Source organism: Pygocentrus nattereri, chromosome 19, assembly GCF_015220715.1.
Source record: "Pygocentrus nattereri isolate fPygNat1 chromosome 19, fPygNat1.pri, whole genome shotgun sequence".
NCBI lineage: Eukaryota > Metazoa > Chordata > Actinopteri > Characiformes > Serrasalmidae > Pygocentrus > Pygocentrus nattereri.
In genome coordinates this window covers 1,939,900-1,961,656 of record NC_051229.1, presented here as the reverse complement: position 1 = coordinate 1,961,656, position 21,757 = coordinate 1,939,900, and the positions used below count along the sequence as shown (strand labels likewise).

The 21,757-nt window shown below is 42.4% G+C and overlaps 2 protein-coding genes across 2 annotated transcripts; both read right to left on the bottom strand.

The window, feature by feature from the left end:
* Window positions 1-319: 319 nt before the first annotated feature.
* On the bottom strand, window positions 320-6,975 carry LOC108411087 (olfactory receptor 4C11). Its single transcript, XM_017682475.1, has 3 exons — window positions 6,927-6,975; window positions 1,723-2,006; window positions 320-1,147 (listed from the first exon to the last, which is right to left on the bottom strand). Exons 1-3 carry the CDS (start codon window positions 6,973-6,975, stop codon window positions 320-322), a joined length of 1,161 nt encoding a protein of 386 aa, XP_017537964.1.
* Window positions 6,976-9,269: 2,294 nt separating this feature from the next.
* On the bottom strand, window positions 9,270-16,317 carry fbxo36b (F-box protein 36b). Its single transcript, XM_017682481.2, has 4 exons — window positions 16,180-16,317; window positions 15,438-15,546; window positions 13,340-13,512; window positions 9,270-9,914 (listed from the first exon to the last, which is right to left on the bottom strand). Exons 1-4 carry the CDS (start codon window positions 16,273-16,275, stop codon window positions 9,702-9,704), a joined length of 591 nt encoding a protein of 196 aa, XP_017537970.1. The 5' UTR covers window positions 16,276-16,317; the 3' UTR covers window positions 9,270-9,701.
* Between the last annotated feature and the right edge of the window lie 5,440 nt (window positions 16,318-21,757).

Genomic DNA, 21,757 nt, shown 5'->3' with positions numbered 1-21,757 from the left:
AAGTCACCCCTTGCCCGGATAACTGTAAACCTTTCAGACACAAATTTGGACCCTTGGACGACCACTCCCACCCCAACACCTTTAACCCTAATCGAAGTGTCAGCGTCTCTTCTTGTGGAGTAAAGGTCACTTTTTGCCTGGAAAAGTGCAAAACCCATATAGAACCACAGAACTAGTCTGCTCTGCTCTGGAAACTGTTCTTCTCTGAGGTGTGGAATTGAACAATCCCATCTCTCTTCTTGCCGGAATAAAGGTCACCTTTTGCCTGAATAAGTTCATGACTCAATCTGGTACACTAAATCTTCTCCCAGTTGGGATCTTAGACCACATCCTCCTGATCGCTTCCATTCCCACGTTGCATCTCGCTCTCAGAGTCAACAGACTCCGGCTTGTCCCTCTCGTTGCACTCGCTCTCAGTGACGATGCCAGACATGGTGCTGTTTGCAGGGCAGGTGGATGTGCTGGTGTCTGTGCTGGTGGCAGAATCCCTGCTAGCCAGTGTTCCTGAGCTGGTTATGTTTCCAGTGCTGGCATTGTCCAATCTGGTGGTGGATCCCCCAGTCACCCAACCTTGGAGGCACTGTGGGAGGAACCGTGGAAGTTCTTCTTGGAGCTCTTTGGAGCGTAGACCATACACCACAGGGCTGAGGGACTGGGCGATGCTGAACACCAGGAAGGTGGCCACGGCAACTGGTAGTGTTTGTTGCAGGCGGGTGATGATGATAACTTTGGGCAAAATGTGCAAGGTCATCTGCAGGCTGTGGATGAGGATGGTACGGCGGCCCTTGCTGTTGGACCAGGAGAAGTGTCCAGCACGATGGCCTTCGAGGTAGATCAACAAGTAGCTGCCGATGATGAGCAAGACCATGAGGGTCAGCAGCACAAGAGCACTGATGATGCAGGCTTGGCTCTCCAGAGCAGTAGAGCACTTAGTGTCCAGACCAATCACGTAGTCCCAAGGTTGATGGATGGAGGCCAGGATGGTGAACACCACAGGGTTGACTAAAGCCAGCAGCCAGGTGAGGAGCAGGACCCAGCAGAAGGAACGCCGGATCAGCACTGGGTAGCGAAGCGGCTGGCAGATGGAGAGGCAGGTGCACATGCACATCAGGGTCAGGGTCATGGTCAGGCCACGGGCCATCACCACCTGCAGACAGTAAACAAATCAAAACATCTTAGAATGTTTTGAAATATTTTGAAAAATCATTCAAATTTGATTCTAAATCATAATTCCTGACGTTGAAGATGTAAACATTTGGTAGATTCAGCTGCACTCTTGAAAAAGACGGTTCTTCAAGGGTAATTTAGTAAAGAAAATGGTTCTATATAGAACCATGAACACTCAAACCCTTTACATTATTACAGGGTACTCTGCATCGAGTTCTTCAGATGGATGAAGAATGTTTAGCACCAAAAGGGTTCTTCTATTGTTGTCAAGCTTGTAGCAGTAGAAGATCTTTTTAAGTGCTATATAGAACCTTTTTCAAAAAGGTTCTAAACAGAACCATATATAACATATTTTCCATCAATGTGAAGAATGCTTGTACCCTATAATAATGTAAAGGGTTCTTTGAGTGTTCATGGCTCTATATAGAACCATTTTCTTTACTAAAGGACCCTTAAAGAACCATTATTTCATTACTGTTAGGTGTGTTGAACTGAACCAAGCATTGCAAGAAGCGATTCCAAAGAACCGGTTGGGTAAAGGGTTGACATTGATACCTGCAGGTCAAAGATGATCCAGCAGGTGAGGCGAGTGGTGGGCCAGTGGAGGGAGCGCAGGCTGTGCAGGACGGCTCCGGCCACGTTAAAGCCAGAGATACAGGCACAGTGCTGGCACAGCAGGATGTACCGCGCGTTCTGCCAGAGGACAGGAGAACCGAAAACGGTCACCGTGATCAGATACGTGAAAAGTCCAGTGGCTACGAAAGCCACAGAGTGAACGCAGGCTTTGACTTCATCCAGAACCCGCAGGCTCTCAGAGCTCGAGGAGCTGTTCAGAAATCCTGATGACAGAACAGAGGAACACGTTCATCGCTTTGAGCCAGGGTTCTCACTGATATACATCTACTGAACTATCACTGCCTTAACTCATCCTAAAAGACCTCACAGATCTCTGATAATCAGCATGAAGCTGCTAATAAAAATGAAGAAATGTTAGACGAGTCCAGAAGGATGAACAGAGCTGTGGAACACTCTAAAATTACTGAGAAAGCTGTAGAACATCAACAATTCTAATGAAATGAATTAAAACCATGTGTCTCTGTGTCACAACACTGTTACTCAGTTATAACACAACACTGTTACTCAGTTATAACACAACACTGTTACTCAGTTATAACACAACACTGTTACTCTGCTATAACACAACACTGTTACTCAGTTATAACACAACACTGTTAATCTGCTATAACACAACACTGTCACTCAGTTATAACACAACACTGTTACTCAGTTATAACACAACACTGTTACTCTGCTATAACACAACACTGTTACTCAGTTATAACACAACACTGTTAATCTGCTATAACACAACACTGTCACTCAGTTATAACACAACACTGTTACTCAGTTATAACACAACACTGTTACTCTGCTATAACACAACACTGTTACTCTGTTATACCACAACACTGTTACTCTGTTATAACACAACACTGTTAATCTGCTATAACACAACACTGTCACTCAGTTATAACACAACACTGTTACTCTGTTATAACACAACACTGTTACTCTGCTATAACACAACACTGTCACTCGGTTATAACACAACACTGTTACTCTGCTATAACACAACACTGTTACTCGGTTATAACACAACACTGTTACTCGGTTATAACACAACACTGTTACTCGGTTATAACACAACACTGTTACTCTGCTATAACACAACACTGTTACTCAGTTATAACACAACACTGTTACTCAGTTATAACACAACACTGTTACTCAGTTATAACACAACACTGTTACTCTGTTATAACACAACACTGTTACTCAGTTATAACACAACACTGTTACTCAGTTATAACACAACACTGTTACTCTGTTATAACACAACACTGTCACTCAGTTATAACACAACACTGTCACTCTGCTATAACACAACACTGTTACTCTGTTATAACACAACACTGTTACTCTGTTATAACACAACACTGTTACTCTGCTACAACACAACATTGTTTCTCTGTTATCACACAACACTGTTATTTTTTTTATAACACAACACTGTTACTCAGTTATAACACAACACTGTTACTCTGCTATAACACAGCATTGTTGTTCTGTTATAACACAACACTGTTACTCTGTTATAACACAACACTGTTCCTCTGCCATAACACATCATTGTTATTCTGTTATAACACAGCATTGTTATTCTGTTATAACACAACACTGTTACTCTGCTATAACACAGCACTGTTATTCTGTTATAACACAACACTGTTACTCTGCTGTAACACTGCACTGTTACTCTGTCATAACAACACTGTCACTCAGTTATAACACAACACTGTTACTCAGTTATAACAACACTGTTACTCAGTTATAACACAACACTGTTACTCTGTTATAACAACACTGTCACTCAGTTATAACACAACACTGTTACTCTGTTATAACAACACTGTTACTCAGTTATAACACAACACTGTTACTCTGTCATAACAACACTGTCACTCAGTTATAACACAACACTGTTACTCTGTTATAACAACATTGTCACTCAGTTATAGCACAACATTGTCACTCTGCTATAACACAGCATTGTTACTCTGTTATAGCAAAACACTGTTATACTGTTATAACACAACACTGTTACCCAGTTATAACACAAACTGTTACTCAGTTATAACACAACACTGTTACTAAGTTATAACACAAGACTGTTACTCTGCTAAACACAACATTGTTTCTCTGTTATCACACAACACTGTTACTTTGTTATAACACAACACTGTTACTCAGTTATAACACAACACTGTTACTCTGTTATAACACAACACTGTTACTCTGCTACAACACAACATTGTTACTCTGTTATCACACAACACTGTTACTTTGTTATAACACAACACTGTTACTCTGTTATAACACAACACTGTTACTCTGTTATAACACAACACTGTTACTCAGTTATAACACAACACTGTTACTCTGCTATAACACAACACTGTTACTCTGTTATACCACAACACTGTTACTCTGTTATAACACAACACTGTTAATCTGCTATAACACAACACTGTCACTCAGTTATAACACAACACTGTTACTCTGTTATAACACAACACTGTTACTCTGCTATAACACAACACTGTCACTCGGTTATAACACAACACTGTTACTCTGCTATAACACAACACTGTTACTCGGTTATAACACAACACTGTTACTCGGTTATAACACAACACTGTTACTCGGTTATAACACAACACTGTTACTCTGCTATAACACAACACTGTTACTCAGTTATAACACAACACTGTTACTCAGTTATAACACAACACTGTTACTCAGTTATAACACAACACTGTTACTCTGTTATAACACAACACTGTTACTCAGTTATAACACAACACTGTTACTCAGTTATAACACAACACTGTTACTCAGTTATAACACAACACTGTCACTCAGTTATAACACAACACTGTCACTCTGCTATAACACAACACTGTTACTCTGTTATAACACAACACTGTTACTCTGTTATAACACAACACTGTTACTCTGCTACAACACAACATTGTTTCTCTGTTATCACACAACACTGTTATTTTTTTTATAACACAACACTGTTACTCAGTTATAACACAACACTGTTACTCTGCTATAACACAGCATTGTTGTTCTGTTATAACACAACACTGTTACTCTGTTATAACACAACACTGTTCCTCTGCCATAACACATCATTGTTATTCTGTTATAACACAGCATTGTTATTCTGTTATAACACAACACTGTTACTCTGCTATAACACAGCACTGTTATTCTGTTATAACACAACACTGTTACTCTGCTGTAACACTGCACTGTTACTCTGTCATAACAACACTGTCACTCAGTTATAACACAACACTGTTACTCAGTTATAACAACACTGTTACTCAGTTATAACACAACACTGTTACTCTGTTATAATAACACTGTCACTCAGTTATAACACAACACTGTTACTCTGTTATAACAACACTGTTACTCAGTTATAACACAACACTGTTACTCTGTCATAACAACACTGTCACTCAGTTATAACACAACACTGTTACTCTGTTATAACAACATTGTCACTCAGTTATAGCACAACATTGTCACTCTGCTATAACACAGCATTGTTACTCTGTTATAGCAAAACACTGTTATACTGTTATAACACAACACTGTTACCCAGTTATAACACAAACTGTTACTCAGTTATAACACAACACTGTTACTAAGTTATAACACAAGACTGTTACTCTGCTAAACACAACATTGTTTCTCTGTTATCACACAACACTGTTACTTTGTTATAACACAACACTGTTACTCAGTTATAACACAACACTGTTACTCTGTTATAACACAACACTGTTACTCTGCTACAACACAACATTGTTACTCTGTTATCACACAACACTGTTACTTTGTTATAACACAACACTGTTACTCTGTTATAACACAACACTGTTACTCTGTTATAACACAACACTGTTACTCAGTTATAACACAACACTGTTACTCTGCTATAACACAACACTGTTACTCAGTTATAACACAACACTGTTACTCTGTTATAACACAACACTGTTACTCTGTTATAACACAACACTGTTACTCTGTTATAACACAACACTGTTACTCAGTTATAACACAACACTGTTACTCTGTTATAACACAACACTGTTACTCAGTTATAACACAACACTGTTACTCTGTTATAACACAACACTGTTACTCTGTTATAACACAACACTGTTACTCTGTTATAACACAACACTGTTACTCAGTTATAACACAACACTGTTACTCAGTTATAACACAACACTGTTACTCTGCTACACCACAACAGTGTTACTCTGCTATAACACAACACTGTTACTCAGTTATAACACAACATTGTTACTCAGTTATAACACAACACTGTTACTCTGCTACACCACAACAGTGTTACTCTGCTATAACACAACACTGTTACTCAGTTATAACACAACATTGTTACTCAGTTATAACACAACGCTGTTACTCTGTTATAACAACACTTACTCTGCTACAACACAACAGTGTTACTCTGCTATGACACAACATTGTTACTCTGTTGTAACACACTATTTCTCTGTTATAACACAACACTGTCATAAATCTGACAGAATGCTCAGAAATGATTTCTCAACTCAAACCACACCCCATTTATTGTTCATCATGTTCATCTTTCTCTAAATTAATCTCAACTTATTGTTTATTAACAACCAGAATATCAACATTGTTACCATGACATTAACACCTTATTACTCACTTATTACTGATCTGTAAGATCAGTCACTGAAATATCGAATGAAAACTGTTCTTCCTGATGACCGCTCACACAGACGGACACGCTGCGGTCAATAAACGGCATCTGAGCAGAAGCTGCCGTGCTGACAGGGAGGACCCTTTAAAAACATAGAGCTTCAAGGATTCTGGTAAAGAAAATGGTTCTATATAGAACCGTGAACATTTAAAGAACACTTTGCATGATTAAAGGTCTCTTTGCGTCTGAAAGGGTTCTTCAGACTGATGTGCATAAATGTGCTGTGGATTATTTTAATATAGCACCCAAAAGGGTTCTCCCGCTGTTCCAGTGCCAAGAAGGTGTTTATGTATAATGATATAATTGCAGGATTCACTGCGACGTGTGCAGGTCTGTGAAAGTGAAGAGGTGTCACACTCACCTGCCCGCAGCTCCAAAGGTAGATCCATATCAAGGCTGAGATTAGACATCTCTGCGCATCTTCTGCTGGAATTAAGGGAGGAACCTCATCCCTCCTCCTGCCTTTATACGCTGCCACCTTAAACCCACGTGCCCCTCCGCTCAGAGCTGGACTTAACCAAGTCCTGTTTCATCCCTCTGAATAAGCGCTGCTCCTGCTTTTGTCATGCAGCAGGAATAAAGGCAGGTCCAGCTCTGACTGAGGAGACTCCACCACCTGACCTAATCACATGCTGAAAGCCCACCCAGTAACGGTGACCATCATCTGACCAAACAAAGGGGACTTGGGGGCTTCAGAGTGTTTGACATTTAAAGAAATAACGAGGGGAAAAATATTCCAAGTCGGAGAAGCAGCGCTGCGTGTTTACTTCAGAAAGAGCAGGAGGAGAACTGGGTTCTATTCATGCTTCTAGCAGAGTTGATTACTGTAATGATCTCCAAACTGGACCCTATTTAAACAGCTGTCAGTCACATCACCCTCATCCTCCCCTTACACAGCATACCAGATGGTTCTTCAAGGGTTCTTTAGTAAAGGCAGGGGTTGTTTGTAGAACCATGAACACTCAAAGAACCATTTGCATGCTTAAATGGTGAAATGCTTCTTCAGACTGATGGAGAAAGTGTTGTATATGGTTCTATATAGCACCGAAAAGGGTTCTTCTACTGTCACAAGCTTGACATCGGAACAACAGGAAAGGTGCTTTACAGAACCACTTTAAAAAAGGTTGCGTATTCAATCATTCACTTAAAAAAACAAGGGTTCCTTAGTAAAGATGATAGTCCTATATAGAACATACACACTCTGCAGGATTTAAGGGTTCTTTGCATGGTGGAAGAGTTCTTCAGATTGACAGAGAACGTGCTGTAAATGGTTCTACACAGAACCTTTCTGAAAAGGGTTCCATATAGCACCCAAAAGAGTTCTTCTTTTGTTGCAAGCTTGACACTGTAAGATTACAAGAACCTTTTGATGATGCAAAAAACCCTTTAATTGTGCAAACATGTTCCTGGTTCTATACAGAACCTCTTTTGACTGGAAATTAAATAAATTATTGTTGGTCTAATTTATTATTAGTCTAATAATTAGTCTATTGGTCTTATTAATAGTCTAAAAATTAGTCTATTGGTCTAATTTATTATTAATTTATTTATTACCTTATTAGTCCCACAATAACCCTCACATGAAGTGAAACACCACATACACGCTAGTGAACACACACACTAGGGGGCAGTGCGCACACTTGCCCAGAGTGGTGGGCAGCCTTGTCCACAGCAGTTGGGAGTTAGAGGTCTTGTTCAAGAACACCTCAGTCATGTGCTGTCAGCTCTGTGGATCAAACCGACGACCTTCTGGTCACAAGTCTGGTTCCCTAACCTCCAGCCCATGACTGCCCCATAATGAGGTCATTTTGTTCAACTGCACACATACAGCTTATATAATCTCCATAGAAAAGCACCGACCAATACAAAGCCCCCCAGCATTGGGCTGTGGAACAGTGGAGCTCTGTTCTCTGGAATGATGGAGCTCCATCCAATACCTTTGGGATGCGTTAGTGACACAGAGCTGACCGTCCAACATCAGTGCTTGACCTCACTAATGCTCAATCAAATCCTCACAGCAATGTTCCAGCATCCAGTGAAGAGCAGAGGCTGCTACTCAATATCAACATCTTTTATTTCAGAAGAAAGGCCGGAGCGCAGGTGATTGGGATCACTCCCGCAGGTGCTGCTTTGAAACACCTGCAGATGCTTTAATAACCATGAAGCTGCAGGTGAGGAACAGGACAGAACATTAAAAATTAAACCTTTTGTTCAAACAAAAGCTCAGCAATTAAACTCTACATTTACACATAGTTTCATTTGTGAAGCAAGAAAAAGATTAGAACGTCTCCATAGCAACAAAAATGAATCATAAAAAGTTAAAAAGGAAGAGTTATCAACAAAAAGTGGTATTAGAATATTATTTTAGGGCTAATTTCCATCCAAGGGGGATCACAAAAATCAATGGAAAAAAGAGGGAAGAGTGGTCCAACGTCTCGTTAGGAAAGAGTGCAGAGCGCTCTGAGGACAAACGTCAGGCCAAATCACTGACCACCTCCTCGTTTCTACACTCACTGTCCACTTTATCAGCTCCACTGACCGTATAGCTGCACTCTGTAGTTCTACAGTTACAGACTGTAGTCCATCTGTTTCTCTGATACTCTGTTACCCTGTTCTTCAGTGGTCAGGACCCCCATGGACCCTCACAGAGCAGGTACTGTTTGGGTGGTGGGTCATTCTCAGCACTGCAGTGACAGTGGTGTGTTAGTGTGTGTTGTGCTGGTCTGAGTGGATCAGACACAGCAGTACTGCTGGAGTTTTTAAACACCTCAGTGTTGCTGCTGGAAAAAAAAGATGCTGCAGTGAAATTATTTGATTGAAAGTGTTAATTCAGTGTGTAACATATTTAATCTGTGTGGAAATGATGCTCATATTGAATCGTGTCAATTCAACACTTTTTCCAGTGCAGGTGGCATTCGTGTGTAGAAGTTTGTAAACGTCGCTCCACAGGCTCCGCCAACAAATGTACTCTTTCATAGCTTCTGCTGTGAGGTTGGACAAGCTTTACAGAACTGTTGTGAAAATACAATGAATGAATAACCGGCTCTAAATGTAGGGATGAAATTGAAATTCCAGTAAAGCTTGTACATCCTCAGCAGCACCTATAAGCACTGTGGAGTTTGGATAGTTCAGTTCTTCACTTCAGTCCATTTAGGTTTGGAAAATCTGGATCAGCTTTGGATGTTTTGCTCTTCAGTTTCCGGCGGCTGATCTGTTTCTGTAGCTGCAGTTTGCTGGTGAAGAAAACATTTCTCCAGCCCACTTCCTTGGCCAAATCCTCCATCCCAGCGGTGACCGTGTCACAGTGCAGCCTCACCGTCTGCTCCCAGAACTCCTCGGAGCTGCAGAGCTGGAAATAATGCAGATCAAATGAACACATCGTCTGAAAAGTCACACAGAGATCTTTCAAGTACCACAACTTCAAGCACTTGCTCAATAATTTTCAACTGACGAGCTTATTACGTCCAATTATCTACACCTATTGGCCACTTTCTCAGAAAAGCCCACCGTGAGAGCCTGCTGTTTAAAATGAATCAAGACCCTGAAGGAACTTCTGACGGGTGTCAGCAGCACAATGGCAATTTATATAATACGCTTTGCACTTGTTTTTCATAACACTTTGTCTGAGGGCATCCTCTCGAGTTCTTCATCTCTCCTTAAACTCTCCTTTAAAGACTCTTCATAGAACCTGATCCTCTTGTGTTTCATATCTAAACGCTCCTATTTTCATCACTACTTTCCAAACCCGCTGCAGCAGCTTCAGCAGTTTCACACGAGTCTCTGATGTGGACTGAATGAAGAATGAAGGGTTTCCAGCATGATGGTCAGTCCTTAGTGATCTCCTGAATGTCTCTGTCAGTTTTAAATTGGACACACGAATCCAGCAGCTCCACACGGTGAGAGGCAGATGACGTGTATCTCAGCCCCTCTTCTTAGGCTCATAACTCCGGATGTGAGTCTTGTATGATCTCATGATCAGATGGAATGGAAAGGGCGGCTCTATGGATTCAGGAAGGGTTTGAGTAAAAAGTAACAGTTTTCTAGCTTTCCCTAGACTTGAAGTACACTATATGCAGTTCTATGTGTGTGGGAAGTGTATACAATCTGGCAACCTGTCTTTGGCCCATTCGGCGACAATATGTCTAGACTGTCCAGCACCTTGTCCTTTATTTTACTTCATTGCTCTGTAATATTAGTACTTTTTTATTACAGACTTTTCAAGTGTTTTTGTTTGGGGGTTTTTTTTGCTTTCCCCTTCCGCTCACTGTGTGATGACCACTTAGAATGTTTTTGGTTTTTTTGTCCTTGTTTTTGTGTGCCTGCATATTTAAAAGGACAATTCTGAGATACAGCAAACTCTTGAAGATTTGGTAATTTTATGAAATGTCAGTATGGCACGCAGCCATAGTGCCCCATTGATGGCCAAGAGATCCGGCAGGAAGGCCACACACGAACTCCGAGCGAGGGCGAAGGCTCGGGAGGATGGAGTGAAACCCAAACGCTGCTGAAAGACACGAGCGATTGAGGGAGGAGGTCAGCCACAAGAGAGGGGGCGACGACGATGCCAGCCACAAGAGGCACGATGGCAGGACTCCTCAACTCCTGTTTCACAGCGACGCCACTTCACTACACCTCACGCTCGAACCAGGCGGCCTAGTGGCCGAGTGGCTGAGGGGGGGTGGTGACAGGGAGGCAGAGCAGTGAGCTCTCTTTCCCTCTTGGGCTCAGGTGCTGGTCCGGCTGGTGGCGTGAGCACCTTTTAAAAAGAGCTGAGAGGAAACAGAGAGACGGGGACGAGCAGCAGCAGCGAGACACTGAGAACTGATGAGATGAAAAGCTTAGGCTGGAGAAATGACTGAAAACTAGTTTGAAGCCACTGAAAAGGGGCCAGCGTAGCTTCGGTTTGGTTCGGTTGCTTTCTATTCGTTTTGTGTGAAAATAAAGTCAGTCAATAAAGTGGCTGCTCTGACCCTGAACCCTGCCTCCGGCGTTCTCCTTGAGCCCGGGGTAGCATGTGACTTGCTACAGTCAGCAATAAACAACAACAACAAAAAAAAAAAACCCTCACCACATACAGTTGTGTGCAAAAATGTGGCCGGCCAAAATGGTAAATAAGTACCATCCTCTACAGAGACACACGTCTACAGGTTTTAATGCACAACTGCTGTTTATTTAATGAACTTAGCACATGGGAAACAATAATAAAGCACAATAAGGAAACCCTTTACTGTTTGGTTCTGTTCATAAGGCTACATAAATGTTTATGCATACTTATTCCAATAGGCGTCATTCGCCGTAAAGGTTACATTTACCAATCATGATCCGTTTAGCAGTTTTATCATTTGTGTCAAAGCAGCTACTAAATCAGATTTTCATCACCTTAAGAACATCAATAGATCAGAGATGTTCTGACTAAAGCGGACCTGGAGAAACTCTGGAGAGCCAGGCATTTATTTCTGGCAGGATTGATCACTGTAATGGTCGCCCAACTGGACCCCCAAAAAAGACCCACTAGGAGTAAAAGAAGGAACACCCCCGACCCATTCTTAAATACTTAGAGACTGTAAGGAGCTGTTACTGCTTTATAAATGTCTTAATGGTCCGGAGCAGCGTATTTATCTGATCTGCTGGGGCGATACGAGCAGAGCAGACCTCTCAGGTCATTAGGAACTGGTCGGTCAGTCCTGCTGAAGGTGGAGACTGAACACGGAGAAGCAGCGTTTAGATCCTATGCTGCTCTTAAACGGACGCAGTGGACAGAGAGCGTTAGAAGAGCCGACACTGGACTCATTAAACCAGCCTGAAAACGTTCCCGTTTAAACACTGTTAGCGTTTCTAGACCCTTGTCCTCCTCTTTTAAATCCTAATTTCATTTCTAATTTGACATTTAATTTAATAATGTTCTGTTTCAAACCTGTTGTTTTAATAAATTTGATTCATTTGAAAGCTGCTCTGTAAATACACTTGCCTTGCTAAAGCAGCCTTTATGACAGATGACGCCTATTGGAGTACGCGTTGATAAAGGTTTATTTAGGGTTATGTCAGTCGTCAAGACAAGCTTATGCAGGTGTGATGTAGCCTTATGATCAGATCCCTACAGGAAAGGGCGACCCATAAAATGATGGCCTGTGCAAAAGTTATGGCACATTTTACACCTTTTTTTAAAAAAAAAAAAAGTTAAACTCAGTAAATAAGTTAAGTGATACTTTTTTAATTCCACCTCCACATTTAACCCATCTGTGAAGTGAAACACCACATACACACTAGTGAATACACACACACTAGGGGGCAGTGAGCACACTTGCCCGGAGTGGTGGGCAGCCCTATCCACAGCACCCGGGGGTTAGGTGTCTTGCTCAAGGACACGTCAGTCATGGACTGTCGGCCCTGGGGATCGAACCGGCGACCTTCCGGTCACAGGGCCAGTTCCCTGACCTCCAGCCCACGACTGCCCCCACGACAGCAATCCTGTATTAAAACGTGCAGAGGTGTGTCTCTGTATAGGACGTGTAGCTTATTTACACTACAATAACACATGGAATTTGACCAGGGGCGCTCTAAGTTTTGCACACGACTGTAGGTGTACTTTATAGGTTTAGAGTGACAGACTGTGGCCCACCTGTTACTGCATAATTCATCAGACCACCGCAGGACCACCAATGTCCACATATTATTTGGGTAGTGCAGCACTCTCAGCACAGCCTAGGTGTTTCTGATAAAATGGCCTCCTAAGGTAGGAGGAGCTGATAAACTGGCTCAGACTGACTGACCAACCTCTTTAAACTTGCGGCAGGTCAGCGCAAACCGCGCAACGTCCTCCAGCTCCAAATGGACCATGATGTTCAGGAGTAAAGAGTCGGGCAGACGCTGGAGATAATCGCACTGGCCCTGGCACAAATCCCTGGAGTACTGCAAGACGTGAGGACCAAACACCATCTCCACCTGACCTGAGGGACCAAACAAAGCCAATCTGTTAATGAAACCGCTTCAGAAATTTGGGGCTAGACAGACAGAGATGCACCTCAAAGCTGACGGGGTTTGGGGATTTTCATCATTACAGTAGGAAGCAGCTCAAAAGCATCAGCATCTCTGCAGCTGATTTGATTTTATTCTGAGGTTTTCAGTGATACTTATAATCCCCCAAACAGGGAAATCCCACCTCCGCATTTAACCCGTCCGTGAAGTGAAACACCACACACACACTAGTGAGCACACACACACACTAGGGGGCAGTGAACACACTTGCCCGGAGCGGTGGGCAGCCCTATCCACAGCGCCCGGGGAGCAGTTGGGGGTTAGGTGTCTTGCTCAAGGACACCTCAGTCATGGACTGTCAGCTCTGGGGATCGAACCGGCGACCTTCCGGTCAGAGGGCCGGTTCCCTGACCTCCAGCTCACTTTGGACTCTTAACTGCAGTCCCATAACATCAGATCATTGGAGATCATAAGCAGGTGAACAAAATATTTTGAGAACTGAAACCCAAACTCTGCGTAGACTCTGTGGGCTAAACCGGACGGACGTTTACGCCAAAATAAAATGCGTGATGCTCACTTGACGTTACCGCTCTAGAGTGAGATGTAGAACACAAGCCATCATGAAAAATGAACCTTCATTACGTTGCTTTAACATCGCTTAACTTCTAAAAACAGCACATGAGGATTTACACTTAACACTACATGTTTAATTCATGTTAGAACTGAACACAATCCACTGTAAAATGTAATGAAGGGCTCGGCTGCTCACCCTCAGAAATAAAGGTACTAGACTGTCACTGGGGTGGAACCCTCAAGGCTCCATCTCAGTGCCTTCAGTCAGGGAACAAAACTGAACCATAATCCACTGAGATGATCTGTTCTAAGCTGGACTGACTCCACACACCCCGCCTCGCCTCGCCTCCAGGCTTTTACTCTACTGCTCTGTTTTAAAACATTCGGTTATGAAAAGGAACAAATACCAACTTTTCACCTGGAGGAACTGATTTAAGCTCCACAATCAGACCTTAAACCCACTGTAGAAGCTCTGAGGGAACATCTACACTGTTTGGACCTTGATGAAGGAAATACGTACCTGCACAGAACCTTCATTAGTAACAGTGTAATGCTCCGCCCTGCGCACTGTAAACATGGGTTGCTTTTCATTTTGACGCGTTTAAACACGTTTCTGTTTAAATTCAATCTCGCACCGTTTTTGCTCTTCATTTCAATGAAGCCAACACATCTGAGGTGCAAGCAAGTGTGGAAAACCGTGTATTGGGGGTTTCGCTCTGCATTTTGGCTCATATTCCACACATCACCTGTGCAGAAGTGATGAGTGCATTGATTTGACTGTTTTCACTGTCCTGACTGCACGTCCATGAGTGTCAACGCGTTCAGGTGCACTGCGGAAAGCGGTACAGATGTGCATTCATTGCATTTTAAAGTGGTCTTCAGTTCTGATATCAATTCATCATCTCGGCTTTAAAGAGTAAACCTTCATGCATTGCCTGCTGAAAAAACACCCATTCAGTGCTTCTGTTGGTTCATGAAGGTTTTGGCTTTTTTAAATGGGTTGAGATCACAGTGCGACAAGTCCTATCGGTGTATCAGGTGATGATTGATGGTTTCCTCATGAGATCTAATGGTCTCCTACAGGAACCTTGTGGTGTGCTTTGGAAACCATTAAGCGAATTCTGATTAGGAATCAAACCAATTTGGTCTGAATCCTAACGGTCCTTCTTCAGAGGGAAATGAGTGTAATAGAGGGTTTGTTTATCATATTGGCTGGTTCTGCGTCTCACTATGGAACTGTAATGTTACGCGTTCTCCACTGTAGCGACTGCATTTCAATCCCTCTCCACAGTAACGGAAGCACAGCAGGGTTGAGCATCATTACTCTGCAGTCTGCCGTCCTCTAAATAGTCGCTGTGAGACTCTCTGACTTCTCCAGGCTTGGTGTTCCGTGAGTTGGTCCTCAGGGAGATCTTCCACCACCTCCAGATCACCTAGAACACAGGTAAACATGGTCAAAACATCAGAGTACATCAGAAAAGTCCTCAGAGAGCTCGGCTTTTTAAAAGTTTTTTAAACGCCTCAGTGTCGCTGCTGGACTGAGAATAGTCCAGCAACCAAAAATATCCAGCCAGCGTCCTGTGACCACTGATGAAGGACTAGAGGAAGACCAACACAAACTGTGCAGCAGCAGATGAGCTGTCGTCTCTGACTTTACATCTACAAGGTGGACCGACAAGGTAGGAGTGTCTAATAGAGTGGACAGTGAGTGGACACAGTGTTTAAAAACTCCAGCAGCACTGCTGTGTCTGATCCACTCAGACCAGCACAACACACACTAACACACCACCACCACGTCAGTGTTACTGCAGTGCTGAGAATGATCCACCACCCAAACAGTACCTGCTCTGTGAGGGTCCATGGGGGTCCTGACCACTGAAGAACAGGGTAACAGAGTATCAGAGAAACAAATGGACTACAGTCTGTAACTGTAGAACTACAGAGAGCAGCGCTAAAGCTAAAGCCGCCCGCGTGTGGACGAACGACCGCGCTGGGACTAAACCCGCCCGTGCTGGTGGTCAGAGGTGTGTAAGAAGGTGGACAGAGCTGATGAGGCTCCACTCTACCTCGGTTCCAGTGACCTGGAGGCTGAAGTAGTCCTTCATGGGCGCGGGGCCCTGAGCGCTGACCTCCAACAGACTCTCGCCCAGCAGCGCCGACATGCTGGAGTCTCGTTGTCACGGCAACGGCGACGCGAAACGCCGCGTCGTCCTGGAAACGCAGGGAGGCAACCGGGACTCTTATTATTTATTTTGAATTAAACTGAAACTCTGGGCAAATAAAATACAGCCAGAGGGCGGAGGGAGGAAAAACAAACAAACAAACAAACAAACAAATAAACTGAAAAACGTGACTGGAACAACTAAACAGACAATAATAATAATAATAATAATAATAATAATTCAACGAGGCATATTTCACATGTGAATATATAAATGCATTATATATGATAATAGACTATATAATATAAACAATTTTAAAAATGTAATACAGATACATCACAATGTAATAAAAATAAATATGTGCATGTGTAAAATATATATTTTAATGAATATTAATATAATGTATTAAACATTATTATATGACATGATCATTAAGATTAGGTTAAATTATATGCAACTATATTAAAATCATATAAAATAGTCATAAAAGACACAAGAGTGCAATATTACAACACATATTTACACCAAATGCCAGAATCAGGACACACGTTCCAGGTATTTACAGCCTTTTTTATTATTACAAGAGGAAGAGGAGGGTTTTAAATACTCCACGTCTTTTATGAAGTGACAATATGAGTCTAGTACCATCAGAGAGGAGAATTCCCGCGCTGCAACGATTCAGACGCTAGGGGGCGCTGCCGAGCGAGTCCAAAATGAATGGGTTGATATGGAGCGTTTGAGCAAAATCAGTTTATAAATGCTGAAACATTTTTAATGTAAAAGAACAGAATCAGTGTAAAACATTTTAACACCGCTGTTATATTTAAGAGCTTAAAATGGGGCCTCATGTATATTCATGACGTCACAGAGCGCGAACAGCCAATGAGCTGCTCCGCTCACCCATCAATCATCCCGCTCTAGCAGTAAAGCCCCGCCTCCTGCTGCCTGAAACCCGTTTACTGTAGAAATAAAGGAGATATTTCTGTAATTTCTTTGTTTTTTGGTGAAATTCATCCTCCTGCTTTGTGAAATTAAAGGAAAGTTCTGGTTCAGTGATTAGAGACTATTTTAACTGTTCGCTTTTAGCCGTTGGGCTCCATTCACTCCCATTCATTGCGGACTCGCTCGCGGGCGCCCTCTGCTGTTCAGCAGTCCTGGTTTTGCTGCAACGCCCGTCGCCCGGTGACGTCACACACACGGGCGTTTCTCATAACAACGGATTTGTGCCAAAATGCTGGAATTTTCCACATTCAGTCAAATGAAGTGACTGATATTATAAAACTGCACATTTTCACTTAATATTAAAATATTAAAGAAAAAAACCAACAACAGTCATTTCTTCTATAAGTGCGCTATATATGTTCATATATATTCTATAATATATTTCTTCTATAATCCAACAGAACATTCACATTAAAAGCTTTAGGTCCATCCCATCCCGGACAAACAGACTTAAACAGCTTTCACCCCAGAGCCGTGCGGGAAGCGCACACTTCCAAACACACACACTGACTGGGACTTTCTGCAGAACACTGAGCTCAGTAGAAGTGACTGAGCACCACTACAGCTCTGCACTGGCACTGACCTCAGAGAACACTGCCCACTGTTCCAGTGTTCCACTGCACCTGTCCTGCTCTCCAGTGTGGGATCTATAGTCTTTCTGTGGAATATTAACAGCTCTATAAGCTATAAGCTCTTCCAGGAATGTGCAATAACTAACTGCTACGTCACCTGTCGACTGTCTGTCTGTGTAGAATAGATAGTTTTACAGGCCTTTTTCTTTAGATTTAAGGTTTTTGTAACATTTTCTTAAATCTGCACTTTATATATTTTAGCCCTGTTTATTATCTTGTGTGTAAAGTGCCGTTGGACTGCTGCTCAATTTCGTTGTCCACTGTGCAAAGACAATAAAGGCATCTTATCTTATGTTTTAACATTTACACAATGCCGTTTTTGTTGAAATATGCACTTTATCCACATTTTATTTCCAGCTTTGCTGCAGTTGAGGTCTACCCCCAAAGTGCTTCAAGGTGAAACGATGTTTTGTTTTGTTTTTTTCTGGAGCCAAATAAAATTTCAGTGTAAAAATGAAATTCTTAGATCTGAAAATCTGATCTGCTTTGTTGTCATGGAAACTCCAGTTACGACTAAATTTGGTCACAATAAGATTTTTCACAAACTCGTATTACAGACGCAAATCTGAGCTTCATTTAGGAACCTCATCTCATCTTACACGTAAATACGTAATCAAGCTAGTTAGCCAGACGGCTAACGTTAGCTAGTGTTACCGAGGTAAAGCAAGTCAAATAAAACTAAAGTGTGATAAACTGTAAGTAGTGAATGCTGTGAGAGCGCCTCCTGCTGCTAATCAGAGCGTCGCCACTCTTCAGTTTCAGTCTCCATTTCCCAAACGCTTTAGCCGAGCACGCTTAGCACGTTAGTCCTCCTAATAAACACACGTAATCACCACTGTAATATTTCATCATCAACATTAACACAGGAAGGTGATCAGAGGGGCGGCAGCGTCATTATGGTTACAGTGAACTGAGCTGCTCATCACTGTGTAAAACAATAGAAACAGACGGTTAAACAGAAGTGAAGACGCTCTGGAGCTCATCTTAAAGTTAAAAAAATATTCAGGACATTTTAGCGACTTAGGATGTTTCTGTAAAACCGTCTCTTATCTGGAAATAAGATTAGAGACTTAAGAGCTGCTGTTCTGTAATGGCTTCTGTCTTATCTGAAGTTGCCATGACAACAAAGCTGATATGATTTCAGACTTAAGAATTCTCTGTAATACGGCCCACGAGCTCCATCGTCCCGCTGATTACCCTCATGTGTTAATGTTGATGATGAAAGGGGCAGACGTGGGCTGGAGGTCAGGGAACCAGCCCTGTGACTGGACGGTCGCTGGTTTGTTCCCCAGAGCTGACAGTACAGGACTGAGGTGTCCTTGATCAAGACACCTAACCCCCAACTGCTCCCCGGGTGCTGTGGATAGGGCTGCCCACCGCTCTGGGCAAGTGTGCTCACTGCCCCCTAGTGTGTGTATGTGGTGTTTCACTGCCCAGATGGGTTAAATGTGGAGGTGACATTTCCCTGTTGTGGGACTAATAAGAGTCACTTAATCTTAAATGTTCCAGTGGTGGTGAATAATGAGGAGACGGAGCTGAACGTGTGCCTGTTAATTAGGAGGAGTAATGTTAAAGCATTTGGGAAATGGAGACTGAAACTGAAGAGTGGCGACGCTCTGATTAGCAGCAGGAGGCGCTCTCACAGCATTCACTACTAACAGTTTATCACACTTTAGTTTTATTTGACTTGCTTTACCTCGGTAACAGTAGCTAACGGCTTGATTACGTGTTTACGTTTCAGCTGTGCACCTATGGTCGGTTGCTAGGTAACAGACATGACAGTTGATTCTCCACTTAAATCAAGTAAGTTAAGATTTCCTAACTTGAGAAAAGATGCTGTAAGATGAGATGAGATTCCTGTCGGACCAGAACTTCAGACGAAAAGGTAGAAGGTTTCTGGAATTCGGCCGCTGGTGTAAGGAAGAGCAGGAAACCTCATACTGGAGTCTCTGGACTCGCAGAGAAACAAAGTAAACAGATCTTTTCCATATTCAGTATTTTCAGCCCGGTCTTACTGAACGTCTAACAACCGAAATGTTTTGAATTAGACTTTCAGAATTTGATATTCGTGTTCAGTCCAATGAAGTTGTCTGCTGAAGTTAACGAGGGGCTACGTTAACGCTCCACTTACACTCAGAGCAGTGAAGATATCTGACAGATTAGAGCCAATGAGCCCCTGAAAGCACTGAGATCATATTCTTGCTTAATATTCTAAATATTACACAACTATTATTCACATTTCAAGTCCAGTGTGCTGTACACTCTGATACAGATGGCTCTTTAAGGGTTCTTTATAGGCGGTGGTTCTACACTGAACCATGAACATTCAAAACATCTGCACGGTGAAACGTATTCATGGAGAACGTGCTGTGTATGGTTCTGTACGGCACCAAAAAAGGGTTCTTCTTTTGTTTCAAGCTTGATCGGCCACCGTAACAATAGCAGAACCCTTTTTGGTGCTACCCAGAACCATGTTCAATGAGTCAGAGCCATCTAGGACACACTCTCCATCAATCTGAACTGTTGGTATGATGTTCAGCTTGTAACAAGAAGCCTTTCTGGTGCCATACAGAACACGTTCTCCATCATGAAGAACCATTTAAACATGCTCATGTTCTTTGAGCGTTCACAGTTCTAGTTCTAACCCCCAAAAAGCCATTTGTTAAGAGTGCAGGCAGGTAAAATCAGGATAAATTTGTCTGCGTCCAAATATTTATGGGCATGCTGCTATATATACACACACACTGATAAACCAAAGAATCACACATAAAGAAAGAAATGAATTCAGCTTCCAGGCCTTCCCAAGAAAAGCGAATTCTTTACCATCGACACTAATTTTAGTCAGAAATTCATTTTCCATCCTCCAAAGATTCTCTCAAGCACAAAGGATGAACATCTGAACCTCCAGTGACAAGAAAATGCAGTAAAAGCAGCCGCAGCGCCGAATCCACTCACGTTTTAATGGAATTCTCCTTTTTATTGACTCTAAGGCTGAAGAAGAGACCGGAGCGTGTTGGGTACAGTAGTTAAAAAGCTTTAATATTTTTTATACATGTATTTATATATGTACACGTTAACTTATTCACTCATGACGGTAAATCCGACGCAGGTCCAGTCGAAAAACCCATGGACTGAGGAAGAGCACAGGCCAAACCTGCTTCTGCAACTAAAAGCTTCCAAAGCAGATCATATAAAACTTCATCGGCTCGGAACTACTGACCTCCTGCTGATGTGCCGGACACGCCTGCCAGGGCCCGACCGACCCTCGCCTCACATGTGAGGTCACGCAAGACTTAATCAGCGAAAATCCTGGTGACAAAACTCGAAATGTTGCTTTGAAGCAGCTTGTTGTGTTACATTATAATGAAGATGAAGATCAAATGCGAAAAATGTCTAAAAACCCCAAAGATCTTCATCTTTTCTCTGCTGTTCAACTGACCTTAAGGGCCCATATTCTCTCATTAAGGTCCACTTATAACATCTGTGCCTCATTCAACCTCTCTTTATTCCTTAGAATTAAACAGGCTGTGCCTTTCAGACTGATGTATGTAAACGAGCTCTGTTCTGATTGGCCACCCTCATTGAAAAAGCAATCCAGGCTCCTTATAACACTCCTTATAACTTCAGGGTGAGTGGGCGGAGCCAGGCTCTTGTGCTGGGTTTTGAGACATTTTGCACATGGACGTTATTTTATAAGGAAATAACTGATACGACATGGACCCTTTAAGAAACGTGACCATTTAGAAATGACGATTATGTGACGCTACACCGTCGACACCCTAAAACCGTAAGAGTCAGTGAAGCACAGCTCAACTAACGCGATCGTTAGACCATATAAGACGGTTTAG

Excerpts from the sequence above, each read along its gene's own strand:
- LOC108411087 (XM_017682475.1), bottom strand. The coding sequence starts at position 6,975 with ATGTCTAATCTCAGCCTTGATATGGATCTACCTTTGGAGCTGCGGGCA. Across the intron at positions 2,007-6,926 it reads ACCTTTGGAGCTGCGGGCAG|GATTTCTGAACAGCTCCTCG; the intron begins GTGAGTGTGACA and ends TTCTGTCATCAG. Across the intron at positions 1,148-1,722 it reads GGATCATCTTTGACCTGCAG|GTGGTGATGGCCCGTGGCCT; the intron begins GTATCAATGTCA and ends TACTGTCTGCAG.
- fbxo36b (XM_017682481.2), bottom strand. The coding sequence starts at position 16,275 with ATGTCGGCGCTGCTGGGCGAGAGTCTGTTGGAGGTCAGCGCTCAGGGC. Across the intron at positions 15,547-16,179 it reads TCCAGGTCACTGGAACCGAG|GTGATCTGGAGGTGGTGGAA; the intron begins GTAGAGTGGAGC and ends CCTGTGTTCTAG. Across the intron at positions 13,513-15,437 it reads AGAGGACGGCAGACTGCAGA|GTCAGGTGGAGATGGTGTTT; the intron begins GTAATGATGCTC and ends TTGGTCCCTCAG.